Genomic DNA, 19,870 nt, shown 5'->3' with positions numbered 1-19,870 from the left:
ACCTGAATAGTTATATATAACAAAAGATCTGATTGGCTTTCTCATGAAGGCCTTAGCCAATTGAAATAAACTTTACTAATTGTTAAAGAGAAACTACCGTTCAAGTTTGTTTACATTTTACATAGAAAGGCTGTTAGTTGTGTGATTTTTATCCCTGGTCCAGCAAACCTATGGTCAAAGTTGTTCCGACCATGACGACTTTTTTTCTTTCAGGCATAAGGTATCTGAAACTACGCTATCTAATGTGTTTTACCCCCAGTCGATCAGGTGTGACTTGTGGGATATTTGACAGTAATTTCTAAGACGTATTTTGGCCTTTAATCAAGGTTACTTTTATTAACGTAGGAACTGTGGCTTCTGTTAAAAGGTATACCATCAAGAAGCGAGTGTTTTGATATGTTGTGCAATTTGTAATGATGACAAAAATAAATTTATGAACAAAAATCACTTGATTTCATTATACGTAACAGAGCGACGATATTTGGGTATAACGTTTTACTGTGGGATTGTAACTACAAAGAGTGAATAGCTGTCAATTTCGCCGACTCACGGGGTGGCAGAAAACCGAGAGAAATGACGAAAACTGGTGTTACGTCATCAGCAAATGCCCCAACGACCACACGGTCTATGAGTAGGATTGGATATCTAGTTTGCATCTTCATAATTTTCTGAAAGATGCATATTTTTTGCAGAGATGCATTTTCGAGTGGGTATGTTGACATAATATTAAGAAATTTTTTGGAGTTTCTGATCATTCTCCTCACCTCGTGCTTTCTGTAACAACTGCCTTTTTTTGTTGTCTTTTTTCTAGTTTTTTTAAGCTTTAAAAGTTTGAAAATTCAACATTACATAACCTACACTTTCAAAAACATATCTCTACGAAATGTCATTTAAAAATATGTATTTTAAAGATATTCTGTAGGAACGCCGACGGGTAGTGGGGAGATTGATCCAAAACCCCTCCAAAAATATTTTTAATGTTATTGTAACAGTTATCTGTACCCGTGAAAACGTGAATCTACAAAATTTTTATTCAAAACTATATATTTTTCAGAAAGTTATGGGGAAATGAAGTCAGAAGGGGGCACCAAGCTGTAGTTATACCATTTTGGTTTTCCGCCTGTTTTTTTTTGTAATTTTTGTGTGGTGATTTTTGTGTTTGTTTTTAGAATGGGAAGGTTTGGTTATATTAAATCGTTTAGAATTGTTTTTGTCGTTCGTTGTTGTGTTGTTTAAGAAAAAATCTTCGTCAGCCACCAAAACAGTGCTAGTTGTTAGACTGATAAAATAAAACACTCGACCTCTTAAAAGTAGCAGCTAATTTGGCACTGTCATGCTATTAGCTGTCAGAAGTGGGCAAAGAACGTGTGTCACCAGACAGATTTTTCTGCATGCATATCATATTGAAACTGTTATTAAACATATTTCAATTGTTTGTTTCTTTTTGTCATTGATAAAATCCTTATAAAATATAATATGCTGTTCTGTCAGTATTTACGCATTGAAAAATATATCTTTTTACTTGTTCTATAATACATTTCAACGCTTCAAAAACAAACTTATGTTTGTTTACATATGACGTAATTTTAAATTAAAATTTATTTGTCCTACATTTCGCTCAGAGATTTAAAACTAACTGTTTTTCGGATCCTGTTCAAAACGGGGGCACCAGTTTTCATTTATGTTTTATGTAATGTTTTTGGTACCGTAAGACTTTCAAACTTCGTATACTTATCTATTTTGTGTTATAGAACAGAAAAAAATTTTTGTATTCGAATTTATTTCATGTAAAAAATTGTCTTATTTCGATAATTTCAACCAATCACTGACAAGTATTCAGCTATTTACACTGACTCCTTTGGCAATTTAAGCGGTGTAAAGCGTATTTAATCTCCATTACTTCTGACATTTTGCAGAGCGGCAACACATGTGTGTTCGTTTTCCCTAACCCTAACTGACTTGCTCCTTCCCTCAAAAACCAGGCCTTGTGCCTATATATATAGAAAGGTTTATTAGCTACTGCCAATATGCTTCAGTCATTTTTTGACAAGGAAATAATAATTTTATCACCGCCAGAATCGTTTGTTTACGTAGTCAGCACTTAATTTTTACGGCTGAATGGACGTCAGTCATTGGTTGAAATTACAGAAATACCACAACATTAACATGAAATAACTTGCAATGTACGTTTTTTTGTTAAGAAGACTAAGAGAAAAAGATGTTTTATATGACACATTCTACCAGTGTCCCAAGTTTCAAAGTGTTTCGTTAAGAAAATACTGGTGCCCCCGTTTTGAACAAGATCCAAAAAAAGAATTAAATAAAAAAAAAAGGGGTGTTTTTTGGGGTGGGTGGGTAGAAAAGGAAGTCTTACCAAAGTAACACATGTGGTCCATTGCTGTGATATAAGCAAGGAAAAAAGAAATAGTAATTTAAATTTTTACTCGCACCCCAGCCGTGTGTATAAGAAAAAAAGGATCTTTTCTGTTTGGTTGCCAACAGCTCCAAAAATTAAAGAATGTTTGTGGCATACAATTGGCTAAAATTACCAAAATTTTTTAACTTTAATTACTAATAACTCTTTATTTATTGATTTATAGCGAAAAGTACTTTCACATCATTAATTAGCCTATAAAAGTGTATCATTACACTCAGTGGCGGACTGGGTCTAAAATTATTGGTTGCCAGGAGACTAAGGGGGTCCACCCGCAATTACAATGCTATCATTTGGTTAGTTTTTTTTTTTTTTGTTTTTTTGTTAAAAGTATTCTTTTCAACTGACTGTAAACACAGCCAGGTTGAAATAATGCATTCTTCCAGGAGTGAATAAAAAATTCTTAAACTTGAAGGGATGAGCCCCTTAGATACTAACTGGGCCCCCATATATGGATTCTAATGGCACAGGGGGGCACTTACCATTGGGCAAGCTGGCAACCTGGCCAGTCTGCCATTGATTAAACTGAATATGAAATCAGTTTGATTTGAAAATTTACGTTGGCAGCCGCTGGCAACCAAACAGAAAATATCTGGAAAAAGCATTTTCTAACAGAAAATTATGCTATCAAAATAAATCACTCTGGATAAATCCCAGCAATAATCTTTTCAGGCTCTCCAATATTTTAGAATTATAAATAGAAACAATCGGGAGCAGGGATAAATTTTTTTACAGCATAAATGTGTTTATGGGGGAAAATATTGAAAAACATCAATACATATTTGAGAAAAAAAACAAGGAGGGTGGTCTTGAGATCTCCCTTAAATCACACATTTTCCTCTGAAAATATTAATTTTTTCTTAACCGAAAATATTTCTCCCATGGGTTTTAAGTGTGTAGTGGAAAAAAAAAATGACCAAAATTAGTCTGGACTGAGGTGGTGAGGGAGATGGCGCGAGTGAAAAAAACATAAATTTTCAAAATTATTATTTTTCTTCTTGAAAAGATGTCTCCCATCACTTTGAAGACTGGTGAAAAAAAATTGGAAAAAATTCCCCATCATAATGGAGAAATTCCTGTTTATGTGGGCCGTCTGATCTGAAACTCTGCCTCCTTGTAAAACATTTTGCCAATAAATTTCTTTGTAATCATAATCTATATCATTTGAAAGGTATTTGCATAAAATTTCACTAAATGATATCCATTTTCCTGGAAGGTATGAGGCAACAAACTCGATGGTCTACACCTGAAAGTTATGAGGGGGAAAATGTTGGGACGTGTGAATTTTTCAAAACTCCTCTCCCCAATCCCTCAGAAAAAGTTTTGGCTACAAATCATTACATACACTCAATCTACAGGATCTAAGTGCTTATTTTTTGAAAGTTTCGTTAAAAAGTATCCATTTTTCTGGAAGTTATGAGGCAACAAATTTTGTGAGGTACACCTGAAAGCTATGAGGGGTAAAATGGGTTGTGTGAAGTTTTTGAAACTCCTCTCCCCAACCCCTCGGAAACATTTTTGGCAACAAATCATTACATACACTCAATCTACAGGATCTAAGCAGTTATCTTTTGAAAGTTTTGTTCTGGAAGTTATGATGCAACAAAGTTGGGTTGGGGTACACATCTAGTTATGCCAAGGTCCATAAGAAAAAAAATGGTTGAGAATCATTGATCTAAATGATTGCGTTGGAAAACAATGATTTGGGAAGAAACATTTTTTAATGATTGGAGATAGAACTAAATAAAGCAGTGTCAATATACTACCTAGCAATCTGAAAAATGTCTCCATAACAGCTCATCTCAGAATCTAAGATACTCTTTACTATTCTGTTATGAAGTAAGATTTGGTCACTGGATGACAAGGCTCATTTAAATATGTCATTTTTATCATTAGAATGACAAATTAATTCAGAATTATGATTTCTTTCGTTTTTTTGTTTATTTTAATTAAATTTTTTTTAATCCATTCTGATTCTGTACACCACTTGCTTAGCCACAAGTTAGCTCTGATTGAGCAGACCTATGACCAAAGCATTCCAGTTGTGATTATCCCAACTTATTTTCAGATCCTTTATCCAAGACTGTCATCCAAATAGTGTCTGTTCTCTTCCTAAAGATGGAATGGTGTGGTTTGAGGAGAACTTAGCTGGTGGTGGGGTGGTTCTAGCAACTTGAGTGACTATGTAGAAGCTCTTTCAGGGATGAAACTCATGCAGGTGTAGTTTAAAAAATATGAGTCAGAGGATGGATCTTTGTGTACTCCATTTGTGAAATTGAAAATTCTGGATGTGTTTGTATATTAATGTAAGTCTGGTAAGCTGAGTGTTGTTTATGAAGGAAGTGTTTAGTATTTTGTATATAAATGAATAGTGAGTAATGGATTAAAAGCTTCGCTGATATCTGATAATTAGGGTAGTAAGGAGGCTGATATAGTTAAAACAATTATAATTTTTGTATAATGTTTGTGTGTAGCACGGTATTCTTAATCCACGTACTGATTTGTAGAGAAAATTATGTAGTTAATGATATCAAGGATGTATCATTTAAAAATGTTTGAGGATGTGCAAAGGAAGGTGATCAATTTGATGCTACTTGAAATTTCCAGAGTCTGCTAGAAGGAAGTGGGGTTGAATTCCTTAGCCAGTGAAGGAGTATCAATATGGTAACACTACTTGCTAGAACTAACGCCATAATGTATTTAAAACGTTTGGTCTTCCAGTTTAAAATGAATGAATATACTGGATATGATATGCCAGGAAAACAAGAACAAAAGGATGAGATTGTCACAGCTTGAACTGAATGCTTGTCAATAAAAGTAGTGGTCCAAGTAACATTCAGTACAACACTGAAGTTGAAGTAAAACGGATGAAAGCATAAAACACTGACCTACTGTGTCATAAATCATGAATTCAAGTCTGTTACAGATATGCTTCTGAATGGGGTGTTTAATTTTATATATCTCAGTTCTAACTCCTGAGAAAGAGATACAAGATCATCTTAAAAAGATACAGTGTTAAGCTGGTATTTCAGCCAAGAGAAGAAAAAACAAAATAAATGACTGAGGGATATTTTTTTTTGAGATGCTGAAGATCATCTTTTATATTATTATCATTGCTGTGTTTTTATTTCAAACATACATTGGAAGAGTCCATACAATAATTTTCATTATATGTGTTCCCATTGTTCACATTAAATATAAAATTATCATTTTTGTAAAGGTCTTCACACTTTACTGAAATGCTGAATAGGGGTGTCCCCTAATTACTTCATCCCATTCCTTTGTTCTTGTTATATGATGCCTCTCTGACAGACAATCGTATAATTTACTTTTGTTTTTCTTGCATTCCTAATTGCACCACAACCAAAAAATATACACAACAACCATTGTCATCTTCATTGTCTTTCTTGTATTAATATCTGTTTTCCATACTTTCATGGATTGGAGATGTCAGCAGTAGAGCATGTTACTATTACTTTTCTTTTTACTAACTACTGAAGGAGATTATTTGTAGCTTTTTGTCCTCATTTCATAAACTTTGGTAGAGTGAGAGAATGAGGCAGTTGTATGATTAATAGTGAAGTCAGAAGTGTTTTGAGGTTAGAACAGTTATGACTGTTATAACTGAAGAAGAGGGAGATATTAATTTTTTGGTTGGAATAGGATTCTGGCAGGCATTTTAGCTCTGAAGTGAGAAGTATGCTTCTCGACCACATGGTTCTGGGTTCAGTCTCACAATGTGGCACCTTAGGCAAGTGTTTCTTACTATAGCTCCAGGCTAACCAAACCCTTTTGAGTAGATTTGATTGATGGAAACCAAAAAAAGCCCATGTATAATATATGTATGTGTCTTTGTGTTTTCCCTCCACCACTGCTTCACAACCAGTGTTTGTTTGTTTACGTCCCCATAACTTAACAGTTTAGCAAAAGTGACTCATAAAAAAAAATTAAGTACTGAGAGTAATTTGTTCATCTAAACCTTTCAAGGCAATACTCCAGCATGGCCACAGTCCAGTGGCTATAACAAATAAAAGATGAAGTATAAATCACATGACTACCGGCACATTACTTAGGCTTTAGTTGACTGACAGTAAACCAGCTGAAAATAGATTACAAATTGTTTCAGTCCAGTTGTCTCTACATTTTACTTCTGTAGCAGCTATTCTCACAAGTTCTATTTCATTTCTCTATTTTTACCATATACCTCAGGCCCCATCTATCAACAGTAAGCTAATACATTTTTTGTCTTGTATAAAGAACTATTTGTCACCACTTTTAATTACACAACCTCTTCCTCATCTGTTACCAATTAGCAGTTCAGGATCTTTTGTATACAAATAACTATTATTCATCACATCTTTATTGCAGTATCCCCACTTACAATATAGTGTCACTTTTTCCTTCACTGAATACATATTTTCATATTTTTACATTTTTTTTTAATATATATCATGCATTTTATCATTAATGTCGTTGGCTATGAGTTTTCTTCTAATATATCATCTTAAGCACTTAGTTTAAGATATCAGAGGTTTGTAGCATTGCATATCAGAGGTATGGAGCATCTAACTGACTATAAAAATCCTCTCTTTTGAGAGGATTTTTATAGTCAGTTAGAGGCCCCAGTGGTTTTTTTTTTCTATTACTTTCTTATATACTAAATATAGAAAATAATCTCTCACTGATAAAAGTGTATCTATGGTTGTGATTAGTGGTACATAACATTTAAACTCTTGCTTTCTATGCTTGACGAGAGATGTAACCTATTTAGAATTATCCCAAATGTACATATAGAATCACTAAAATAGTATTTATTTTTCTAAAGCATTTAGTCAAGAACCCTTCTACTTGATATCATCATCATCATCATCATCATCTACATAATCATCATTTAACATTCATTTTCCATGCTGGACAGTTTGACAGGAACTGACAACAAACCAGGAGACTGCACCAAGTTCAGCTTTCTGCTTTGGTATGGTTTCTACAGCTGGATGCCTTTCCTAACATTTTACCAAGTGTACTGGGTGTTTTTTTTTTTTACATGGTACCAGCTGCAGTGAAATCACCAAGTAACTTGTGAGACAAAACTCTTCAAATGAGAAGAGGAGTAGTATTGAAGATCTGAAAAGAAGTCTTGCCATAGTGGGGAAATATGACTACCTCAGGTAGGGAGAGAGAGAGAAAGAGAAATGATGGTGAAGATGTGACAGTGGCGGGGGGGGGGGCATACACTCAAGTTACAGTGAGGTGTATATAGTGAAACTGACTGGGGATTGGAGACGGTGAGTGGGTGGGTAAGTTCTGGAGATGGAGGGCGAAGGGAATGTAGTGAGTAGGAACGGGTAAGGGTATTAGGAGGATATGTTGTGGGAAGAGATTTGACTGGGACAAATTGTGTGCAGGTAGGTTTGTGAGTGAGAGTGGGAGGTAGCGGAGAGGAAGTTACAATGATTGGTGAGTTGGGTGAGAAGGGAAGGTGTTGGAAAGAGGAGTTGTAGGGGAATGGTTTGTCAGAAACTATCTACCACTTTTAAGGATTCCACTGAACATTTGAGGAAATCTATTTCCTGTACATTCTTAGTGTTTATCGTAGCTGCACAGTTACCACACACAAAGATGACTTTCTCTGTTAACCTTCCTGCAATTCCACTGCACCTCTTATGTATCTATAACCTGCACTAGGTACCCTGTATGGAATTTCTACATATTGAGCAGGGTAATTTCCCTGAAGGGATTAGTAATTTGTGTGCTTTCCTACTTATCAGTACTTTTGTTTTTGCTGAATTAACTTCAAGACCTTTTGATTCCAGTCCTTGCTTCAATACCTGAAATTTCTTTTCTAATTCTAGTAGAGATTCAGCTATATGAACAAGGTCATTAGCATAGAGGAGCTTTCATGGGCAACCAATCTTAAATTTCTCGGTTATGGCTAGAGGACTATGATAAACAAGAGAGGGCTGAGAATCTCTCTCTCTCTCTCTCTCTCTCTCTCTCTCTCTCTCTCTCTCTCTATATATATATATATATATATATATATATATATATATATATATATATATTTATAAAAAACATATGTAGTTATGTTGGAGTTAGGAAATCAATATTCGAAGCTTTCAAAAGGAGATATATTTTTTATATCACATACTTTTTGCCTTAAGTTATAAAAATGCAGAAAAAATTATATTATATATATAAAAAATAAATGTAAGAATATAATAATAAATATAAGTTTAAATATAAATATATATATATATCCTCCACTTGCTTTCTCTTTCCTTGTCCTACTGGAGTAGCCAAGTATCTCCTCTATAGTAAGACAATTATTTCTGTCCCTCTGTCAACTCTTGCCTGTCACACAGCCACTTCTCTCAGTTCTACTCCCTCTCTCAACTAAGAGGTCTTTGTTTTGCAAGTTACTTGATAACCTCGCTGGTGCTATGTAAAAAGCACCCCGTACACTCTGTATAGTTGTTGACATTAGGAAGGGTACCCAACCATGGAAACCAAACCAAAACAGAGATGTCAGTATGTAACATGGATGTTAGACAATGATGATGATGATAAGGATGATTGTTGATACAACCTGTCCCAACTCCTGTGGATTATGCAGGTTCTGGCACTCTGTGTGTGAAAGCCTGGTGCAGCCCACCAGCTTGCCAGCATAGAAAATAGACATTAAATAATGGTGATGATCTTGTCATTCATTGACAAATATAAATTTCCCATATGCAATATCAATAAAAATTAGGTTATTTAAATGTATGTGAAGCAAAAGTATGATGTACACAGTCACGTTTGTACAAGAAATTTGATTTATGTGTAGTGTAAATAGTGTTATAAATATATGTCATTTCAGGGGATAATGCCTTTTGATGTTCTGTTCTATTAAAACATGTTTCATAGTGAGAATAACTTGAGAGAAGAAATCCATTTGGAAAGAGTGGTGTCAAATTGCTACATCCTGCCTAAGTTTTCTAATCTCATAGCCATTACTCAGTTTTATCAGCATATAGGCTCAAGTCTGTGATAATGTGAAGTCTTATTCATATCCAGCTTGAAAGTTGACTTCTATTGGTTGCTAGTAAGCAAGGTTCCCATGAGGTATGCCAGGTTATATGCTAGAAATCAAAAAGTACTACTGCATAAATCACTATAGATGTGGGTTTGGCAACTCTGCCAAGATTAACTTTCATTAGTGACTCCTTTGTTCTCTGGTTTTATTTTTTCATGATGTTATTTTCCAGGTCAGTTAGTTGGAATTGACCCACAACAAAAGCTTGTCTGTGATGGCAGTAGATTATTTTGGATTTCTTTTTGATGGAACTCTGATTCAGGTATGCAATTTTTCACACACAGAGTGCCAGAAGCTGCATAATCCACAATAGTTGGGACAGGCTGTGTTAACAATTGTCCTTATCATCATCATCATTGTCTAACATCCATGTTCCATACTGACATCTCTGTCTCCTTCTAAATTAGCACTACTTGTGATTTAAGTAGGGATAAGTATGTGTTTCATTGTCAGCTACCTGCATTAGTCCAGCATCATATCTTTGGGAGAAGTCTCTAAGATTTCTTTAGAAATTGGAGTTGGGCTCTACTCCTATGAACCTTAATAGTCTGAAAAAAATTTGCTTTCCCAGTTACAGAAAAAAAATGTTTATTCAGCACCTCATAAAACATTGTGGTAAAAAGAGAACAGAGGAAAGAAACAAAACTATATAATTTCCTACTACTTTGAACTTGCTACTTACTGCTCCAACATACAACTGATTTATTAGTTCGTTATTCATTGAAATATTTATTCAATACACTGATACTTCTGTTACCCCAATAATATGTGAAGCATTTATTGTAGAGTCTATTTAAAATGAAAGATTAAGAATAGTGTGTGAGAAACCTTAAAAATGAACAAAACATTATTACAACCATAGTTGTTCCAGTTTCATACTTCAATGGATAAATATTTTCAAGCTTCAGATATCATACTCTGAAATATGCAGTTATCCACTACATTTGATGATAGATTATATTTTTTATACAATACTCCTTATACAAATGCTGGGTAATTGTGTATTTTCTCCACAGCAAGACACCCATGCTTGACCTTGGTAAAATGTCATTTCTCCACCTTCTCAAATACTCCTCCCCAATTTAGTTGAAAGGGCTTTTTCCTTTTCTTCTTTCCCCTTTTCTCATTCTTTCCTGTCTTGCAAGTTACTTGGTGACTTCACTAGTGCTGGTAGCATGCAAAAAGTGCCCAGTATATACTGTAAAATAGTTGGTGTTAGGAAAGGAATCCAGCTACAGAAATCATGCCAAAGCTGACATGGGGCATGATGCAACCCTATGACTCACTGGATCTTGTCAATATGAAGGTACAATGAAATCACAAAAGCAGGATTTTAGTTTATTCCTAACATATTCATATGAAATGTTATTTTGTTCATAGACTTGACTGTTACACTTCAAAGCTCTTGAAGATGTTGATAACTTAGAGAAAATATTCTGTTCCTTTCAATTGTCTCCTCCCTCTCCTTTCTCTATTGCTACTATAATTGCCTTTGCTCCTTGGAGCTTCCCTGACTCGTTTGTCTCTCCTCCTTTCATCACCTTTGTATCCAATCCTCCAAAGCTAGCCTTAATCACTATACCCAGTTTTCCTTCCCAGAAGGACAACTCTTTATGTAATGCATTTGTTGAATTATGTTGGATTGATGGAATGGTAGAATCAATACAGAATTAGACGAAATGCTTTGTGTTACATCTCTTTGCAGTTTGACTTTAAATGCTGTGAAAACTGGTTTTGCTTTCTGTCCTTCTTGAGTTTTTATTGTTGGGTCTAAAGGAAAGGGCTATACTTAGGACCTTTGCAGACCCTCCAAGACTGGTGGGTTTGTTGCTATTACTATTCCTCTCAAATCCTTGTACATCAACACCTGTGGAAAAGACATGAACAGAGAGAGTTGTCCTTCTGGGAAGGAAGAACTGGGTATAGTGATTAGGACCAGCTTTAGAGGATTGGATACAAGGGTGATGAAAAGAGGAGAGACAAGTGAGTCAAGGAAGCCTGAATGGAGGTGGTATGAGTCTAGCCTACTCCAAGGAGCAAAGGTGATTATAGTAGCAATAGAAAAGGGAGAGGGAGGAGACATCTGTGGACTAAAGATTGAGTCTGTTGGTGATTGCCTCTATGTTAATCAGTTGGGTAGCCACTTTCTGCATGCAGTTTAGAATATCAGTGGGTACAGCAGCAACTGTTCCAGTTGCAAGAGCAATACTCTAGGGTGGGCTAATATAAGTATTAATCAATTACTCAAGTCAATTCAATCAACTGTTCCATTTTTCTCCAAAATGTATGTCCATAGTCTCCTGTAAGAAATTGTTATTAAATCATATTACTTCATTAACTGAACTGATTTATTCTTTTGCTAAATTTAATTATGGAAACAAATGTTTGGTTAATAAGTTTCATTTAGTCAAATATTTTGAACGTGAAGACAATGACAAATTTGCTTGATAACTTTATTATTCTTATTAACTAATTTGAGAAGCAAGATTTATTTTAAGGACATAAACAGCCATTTGGTGTAATTCTAAATCTGTTAAAATCTGCATTGATTCCTTGTTCCATATATTTGGAAATGTCTGTGAAGTTGTTTTCTATAGTTGTCTCCTTGCATTGTCTAATAAATGGTTGTGAGTGTAATTAATATTTTGGATGGTTTGAATTGTGCTTATCTACAACAACATTGCCATGAACAATAACATATTTTATCAAGTCTGTATAACAGCCCATTTGATAGATCAAATGTTCCCATCTGTAAGGAAAGAAGAGAATTGATTAGACAAGATATTACCTTATTGTATAAAATGCAGGATGCAAAAACAAAAATTCTCTCAGGTTTATCTGTATTAAACTCTGTTTCCATTGGTTAATTTATTGAAATCATAACTATGAGATGAGTCATTAGGCTATTGTTTTTGGCATATCTTCAAGAATAATAATACTGCTTGTGATGAGTTGCAGGGACCCACTTAGACTTCATCATAATGTAGTCTGTCTAGAGCAATAAAGGAAAAACTTTCTGCTACAAGTGAATTGAAAGAGCATAAGAATCTGTGAAGGCCCATCTCTGCTGAGAAAAATAATGAATTTTACAAATTAAGATATGTAACTTAAATTAAATTTCTTTTTACTCTTTAGAATTGGACAGTTATTTTACCTTATGGATTGTTATTTGAATATGAATGAAATTTCACACATGAATAAAAGCTACCCATCTCTGGTCTACAGCAATTTAATCTGGCAAAAAATTTAAACCAAAGATGAGTAAGCAAATAGAAAACTTCTTTATCTTACATTGATATTGTGTCATGCAAAGTTATCATGTTCTCAAGGTGTAGCTTCTGTCAGCACGATATATATCTTGGCCACAGATATTGTGCAGTGCTGATAAAAGAATGTAAATTACCGACTCTTAACTGACAGTCCAACAGCCTTGTTATCTCAGTCAAAACTCTAATGCCACCTGACTTGAATGAATGAGCCTTCAGCTTGGCATCTTACCAAATTGGGCATTTGTGATGCTTTGTTAAGAATGGGAAATGTTTATTTGTGTTGATTTAATCAACATTACACTTGAATACCAAAAGTTTGCTCTTACCTTGATGCTTCTATCAGAACTAAATTTGCAACTTTTCCAGGAACTAAACTTCCATGAGTGGTAGACTTTCCCAGAGCTTTAGCTGCATTGATTGTTGAAGCTACCAAAGATTGCTGGAGACTCATTCGCAAGTTGACACTAGCCAAATGCATTACCAGAGGCTGAAAATATGAAAAAAAAAGGCATAATCTAAATTACTTGTATATACTGAACCCTACCAAAGAATATTTGCAAATCTCTTACTTTCAGCATGTGAGTATACAATATCATAGTATACTCTTTTACTTGTTTCAGTCATTTGACTGCGGCCATGCTGGGGCACCGCTTTTAGTCAAGCAAATCGACCCCAGGACTTATTCTTTGTAAGCCTAGTACTTATTTTATCGGTCTCTTTTTGCCGAACTGCTAAGTTACGGGGACATAAACACACCAGCATCGGTTGTCAAGCGAAGTTGGGGGGACAAACATGTACACACACATACATATATGTAGTGGATCTTGCATGCATGAAGTGGATTCAATCCACTATAGCTAAATTTAAATTAACACTGCAACAGAACTTTTCCCATGGTAGAACAATGGTTTTTCTCTGACAGCGATTTTATATTTTCCAGATGCCTTTAGCTAGACCGAAATAATGTCTTGACCACTTGACCCTTCCTAACCCTAACCCTAACCCTACTCCACTAAAAGCTAGAATAGAGATAACAAGACCACCAACTAAAACAATTGTTCTCAATAATATATCTATCCTTCTAGATCGTTATAAAAGCAAGGAAACCCCAAGAAAAATTTAGTTTAGTCACCAGTCGGTGACGACTCAACCAGTTAGTCACCAGTAGGTGACGACTCAATGAGAACAAAGTCTGGCTGATCAGCTACAATCTTGGCCAGAGAGAGAAATGAAGTTTACAGTCAGCAACTGTGAGACAACGTCCCAAACCCTACAACTTCCACTAGCTCTAATTCTGTTCTCTTACAACACCACTATCTCTCTCTGTGGATTACTACTAAATGAAGAGGAAATAAATGCAAGCTTTACTTCGCATGTTTATGGATCTATTATAACCTGCCTGTCGTGGTAAAGTATTGTAACGTAACAGTAAATAAATATTTTCTTAAAACTTCATGCATTGTTCATCTTTCCCATCTTACAACATGCAATTATAACAAATCAATTTCCCTCATTACAACTGGTGACCCTCGACTTCAACTAAAAACTTTATCGTTACAAACTGGCAATCACGACGTTGCACCATAACTCATCGCTACACAAATTAAAATACAACCGTTACAATTGGTGACCCCAAACAAAAGAATTGCAGCCTTCACAAGAACCCAATCATTACAATTGGTGACCCCGTGAAAAAAGAGAATCACTGCCTTCTGAAGCTGCATTACCAACAAATTGGTGACCTTGTAAAAAAAGAATTGCTACCTTCTGAAACTGCATTACCAACAGTCACAACTGTTAACCCCAAGCGAAAGAATTGCTACCTTCTGCATTTTTGCTGATTCGAACTAAAGAACTACAGTCGCTGAACCAAAGAAAATTAATGACAACCTTCATCACCACCAAGATGCACCCTCCATCGACCTGCTACAGAAAGCACTATACTGCGATGCAATCTACGATGCACTTCACAACAATGCAACACTGCCGAAACATAAGGTATTCGCCAACCATGAAAGCCTATAAGCGCAACATTTTGACAGCTACATGCCAGAAACTAACTGGAAGAAAATACGGAAGCCCGCACATGCAACCTTTTCGGCACACACACGCTTTTCATCTCGTCCCGATGTACAAACTTTGCATTGTCAATGAATTTTTGCACGTACATAAATAAGACTCTCACATAGACTTTCAACAACTCTTTTTCTTTGCATGCACATTTTCTTTTCACTTTCAGCAGTAGACTTTTCACAAGGGACGCTATTTTCAGCTAAGTTTGTTAGTTTTGCTTATCTTATTATTCTGTTTGCACTGCACACTTTCATTTCTTGACGAGTTACATATACCACAAAGCACATTCCGCGATGCACACATTCCCCGAGGCAAATACCGCGAAGCACATTCCACGGTGCACACATTTCGCGATGTACACGCGATGCACAAGTTCTGCGACGACTTGTTTCACTAAGATGGCCAAATTCATGTGCATATCTTTTTCAATGTACTATGTTATTATTCACATTTTGCATGTATATATACGTTTTTCTCGTTCACTTTGAAAATGTATTGTTGCGTGCACACACGCATGCACCTTTCCTCAGTGCCTGGCCTTGCACACATGGTTCATACATACACAAATGCTATCTCTGTCACATTCATGCACCACACATACCTTTCTCGTTTATTTTCCATGCTCAATGCACCCTTGTAGACACAACTCGTCTCTGTAAGACTCTATGTCGGTCACGCATACATAGAGAAAGTTGTTTGACCCTTACAACGTGCCAGCATGACACACTTTTGTTCCTACACGATCGAGGCTTATAATACCTCATGCACCGACTGGCAGCCTCAGCCTTACTGCATTAATCACTGGCATATTCAATACTGTACACTGTATTTGTAATCAATGCACTAGCATTAGCCTCAGCCTTGCAAGCTCTATTGCACTCATGCACTTGCATCTGTATTATGCATCTACTGCCTTGTTTTGCAACATGTCTGCATCACCTCGATTCCAATCCCGACTCAAAGCACGCTGGATGTTCACATGCTCTGCGCTCATGTTTAGACATACTTTCCTCCATTAGACCCCTGTTTGGTCATGTAATTAACAGAGAAAATGATCTGTCTTGCGCATCACTTCAGAATGCTTACACTGTTGCCCTTGCTAACTCAGCAATTAACCACGACAACAGCACCAGACGCATTTCACTTTGGGCATTTCACCTTGAAGGCATTTCACACACTGCAACCCTGCAGGAGGATCTTTCATATCACGGATTGAGAATGCACTCACTTGCTCATCTGAGCTTATTTTTCAGTCAATTGCGAAACGTGCACCTGCACTCCTGTATACGCCCTCACGTGCACACACGCACCCATTTGCTGTACTGCCCAGTCACTGACTGCACACATTTTAGCACGCAAAGTGACACTGTCCCGTATACACTTCAACGATCCTCTCTCCTGATATGCGAAATTTCTCCTCAACCATACATTATTTTTTGTCTCCTTTGTTCGTTCGTTTCCCTTCCAGGAACCTCACTGGCGAGGAGAGTGATGTAATGGATCTTGCATGCATGAAGTGGATTTGATCCACTATAGCTAAATTTAAATTAACACTGCAACAGAACTTTTCCCACAGTGGAACAATGGTTTTTCTCTGACAACGATTTTATATTTTCCAGATGCCTTTAGCTAGACCGAAATAATGTCTTCACCACTTGACCCTTCCTAACCTCTTCTACTCCACTAAAAGCTAGAATAGAGATAACCAGACCACCAACTAAAACAATTGTTCTCAATAATATATCTATCCTTCTGGATTGTTATAAAAGCAAGGAAACCTCAAGAAAAATTTAGTCTAGTCACCAGTCGGTGACGACTCAACCAGTCCAGTCACATGGTGATGACTCAGTGAGAACGAAGTCTGGCTGACCAGCTACAACCTTGGCCAGAGCGAGAAGGAAGGTTACAACCAGCCAACTATGAGACACAACCTCCCTCGACTCTATAACTTTCACTAGCTCACTTTCTTTTCTCTGTAACATTACCATATCTCTGTCTATATACTGCTACAAGATCGTGTACACACATATACAGGCCGAAATTAATTTTCTTCACCTTGCATGCTTTACGAACTGTGTTATACTATTACACTAACCTACCCGTCATGGTATGGCATTTATTAAAGTAACGATAAATATTTCTTTACAACTTCGATCACTGTTCTTCGTTCATTTTACAACCGTTACACTGGCAACCCACACCTACACAGAAACCTTTTATCGTTATATATATATATATATATATATATATATATATATATATATATACATATATACGATGGGCTTCTTTCAGTTTTCGTCTACCAAATCCACTCACAAGGCTTTGGTCGGCCCGAGTCTATAGTAGAAGACACTTGCCCAAGGTGCCACGCCGTGGGACTGAACCCAGAACTATGTGGTTGGTAAGCAAGCTACTTACCACACAGCCACTCCTATGTGATATTCTTCTCAACAAATACATTTATAAATGTGTGTGCACTTACATAAGTGTATGTAATAACACAACATAAATACATATATATAAATACATGTATGCATGTACAACTACAAAAGGTTTTGGCTAATATATGTAACATGATATTTATAATAGATATGTAGGTCAAGGTGGAACAATGCATAAACAGGATTTGAATATAATACCTGTCTCTTGTTGAATGGCTCTCTTACTAATCATGCTATGCTCATTTCACACATATACATACACATCTGACTGAATTATATTAGTTTCTTAATTGAAAACGTTTAGTTTAATCAACTTAATTAATATAAGTAACTGCTGGTTTAGCTGTTGTTGTTGCTGTTCACGGTATTCTTGCTGCTGTTGTAACAACTACTGCTGCAACTGTTGCTGTTGCTTCACTACAGAAGCTAGTAGCTCTTCCATTTCAACACTCCTACGAGCGTTCGTAACCTTATTACCACTGTTATAACGACACTGTTATACAGCGGCAGGTTTCATCATTGCCACTGATATGACGTACGACTTCTTGTCATCACTGTTACATCTGAACTGTTATGATATTAAACATTCCTGATGTTCTCTTATTATTCTCCAACTGTGTATCTTCAACAAGCACTCCACAATATCTCTATTCAATAATTCCTATGACCTGTACACTATGACTGCACACATGCCACTCCTCTCAGACTGTTCTGCACATGCTCAATTATACTAACTAGTATAGTTCACTTAGCCAATCACGGAGGTGTACAGATTCCCCTTACAAGAACAATTTAATCATTCCTTTCCAGGTAAACTGACATCTGACTGTTCAAAGAAAACTTCAAGAGTAACCAGTTGTAACTTCTCTTGAAAATGGACAAAATTTAGTATGACAGTGTTATCAAGTACCTGCAGAAAAAATGGTTTAGTTACCAGGGACATTCATGCTGACATGGTTCCTCTACTAGGGGATGATATCCCAGCTTTATCAACAGTGCAAAAACAGTAAACCCCTCAAGATGGTGCTCCACCATGGCTACAGTCTGACGATTGCAACTGGTAAAAGAATATGCATGTATATATATATATATATACATAGGTGCAGGAGTGGCTGTGTGGTAAGTAACTTGCTTACCAACCACATGGTTCCGGGTTCAGTCCCACTGCGTGGCACCTTGGGCAAGTGTCTTCTACTATAGCCTCGGGCCGACCAAATCCTGTGAGTGGATTTGGTAGACGGAAACTGAAAGAAGCCCGTCATGTATATGTATGATTGACCGTTGACTGAACACTATTCAATTTTTTTTTCTCCGTGTTTTTCTCCTTGTCTCTGTATTCTTTCTGTTGAAGAGCGTAGCTCGAAACGTCAAAGACTTTCCGTATTCCCGAGCGTCATACTAATATATACTTTTGTTATTTACACCACCTGTCCTCGTCTGTTGTTATTATTTGTATATTCTCCTATGTATATATATATATATATATATATGTGTGTGTGTCTGTGTTTGTCCCCCTAACATCGCTTGACAACCGATGCTGGTGTGTTTACCAATAGAATAAGTACTAGGCTTCCAAAGAATAAGTCCTGGGGTCGATTTGCTCGACTTAAGGCGGTGCTCCAGCATGGCCGCAGTCAAATGACTGAAACAAGTATATATATATAGGAAAATGAAAAAAAGCCAGAATGTTGAACTGGAAGCATAATTTAATAAAGATTTTTTCTAACCGGTTTTCATTGCGATGAAGCAAATTATCAAGAAGAAGGAGAATGAAAATGTTTTTTTACAAAGAAGTACAAAAAAGTACAAAATGAAGAGAATAATATATAAAACAATAATATAGAAAAAAAATAAATATACCCATACCCTCTTGCAAACTACCTCGTCGACGAGTGACAGGGACCTTCTCTTTGTGGCTGGAGACTTCAACGGTCATGTCGGACGTCGTGCTGGAGGCTTCCATGGCATACATGGAGGCTATGGCTTCGGTTCCCGCAACGAGGAGGGAACCAGACTGCTGGAGTTCTGTGATGCAACCGATCTTATGGTCTGCAATACCAACTTCAGGAAACCTGCCAGTCACCTAGTCACCTACCTCTCCGGCAGACACTCTAGCCAAATCGACTACATCCTCGCCAGAAATAGGGAAAGAGGGCGGCTTATAAATGCCAAAACCTACCCTGGCGAAGAATGTACCCCACAACATAGATTAGTAGTTAGCGACTTTGGGATCAAGGCAAAATGGGTGCCCAGAATTAGACAGGCTTGGAGGAGAAGGGTGTGGAAGCTTAAAGACCCTGCAAACGGACAGAGACTTAGAGACAAGTTACTTGAAGCATTTAACGAAATAGAAGGGGATATAGCATCATACAACGTGGAAGACAATTGGAGATTTCTGCGGGACAACCTGTTGAAAGCCACCGACCAGATTTGTGGGTGGTGTAAGGTCCCCTCCCGACCCAGAGTAACTTGGTGGTGGAACAAGGAGGTAGACAGGGCTATTAGACAAAAGAAACAGGCTTGGAAGGACTGGAAGAATGGTGGTAGCAGGGAATTGTACCAATGTGCCAGAAGGGAG

General features: G+C 36.6%; 1 protein-coding gene and 1 long non-coding RNA gene across 4 annotated transcripts in view; one reads left to right on the top strand and one right to left on the bottom strand.

Annotated features, from left to right (window-relative positions):
- Positions 1 to 92: 92 nt before the first annotated feature.
- On the top strand, positions 93 to 14,466 carry LOC128248099 (uncharacterized). Its single transcript, XR_016242515.1, has 2 exons — positions 93 to 220; positions 12,645 to 14,466. It is a non-coding gene; the product is annotated as an uncharacterized LOC128248099 (long non-coding RNA).
- Positions 11,945 to 19,870, bottom strand: part of LOC106879280 (putative imidazolonepropionase) — a 32,633-nt gene continuing 24,707 nt past the window's right edge. For all 3 annotated transcript variants that reach the window (XM_014928776.3, XM_052968601.2, XM_089354704.1), the window contains exons 7-8: positions 13,105 to 13,265; positions 11,945 to 12,258 (exon numbers count right to left, since the gene is read on the bottom strand). In XM_014928776.3, the coding sequence (XP_014784262.1) occupies positions 12,147 to 12,258; positions 13,105 to 13,265 (273 nt within the window). In that variant the 3' untranslated portion in view covers positions 11,945 to 12,146. The remainder of the gene's footprint in view (positions 12,259 to 13,104; positions 13,266 to 19,870) is intronic.

The sequence above is a fragment of the Octopus bimaculoides genome, chromosome 1 (assembly GCF_046866305.1).
Source record: "Octopus bimaculoides isolate indiv1 chromosome 1, ASM4686630v1, whole genome shotgun sequence".
In the NCBI taxonomy this organism is placed as follows: Eukaryota; Metazoa; Mollusca; class Cephalopoda; order Octopoda; family Octopodidae; genus Octopus; species Octopus bimaculoides.
The sequence above is the reverse complement of the archived record's forward strand: the minus strand, read 5'-3'. Positions and strand labels throughout refer to the sequence as shown.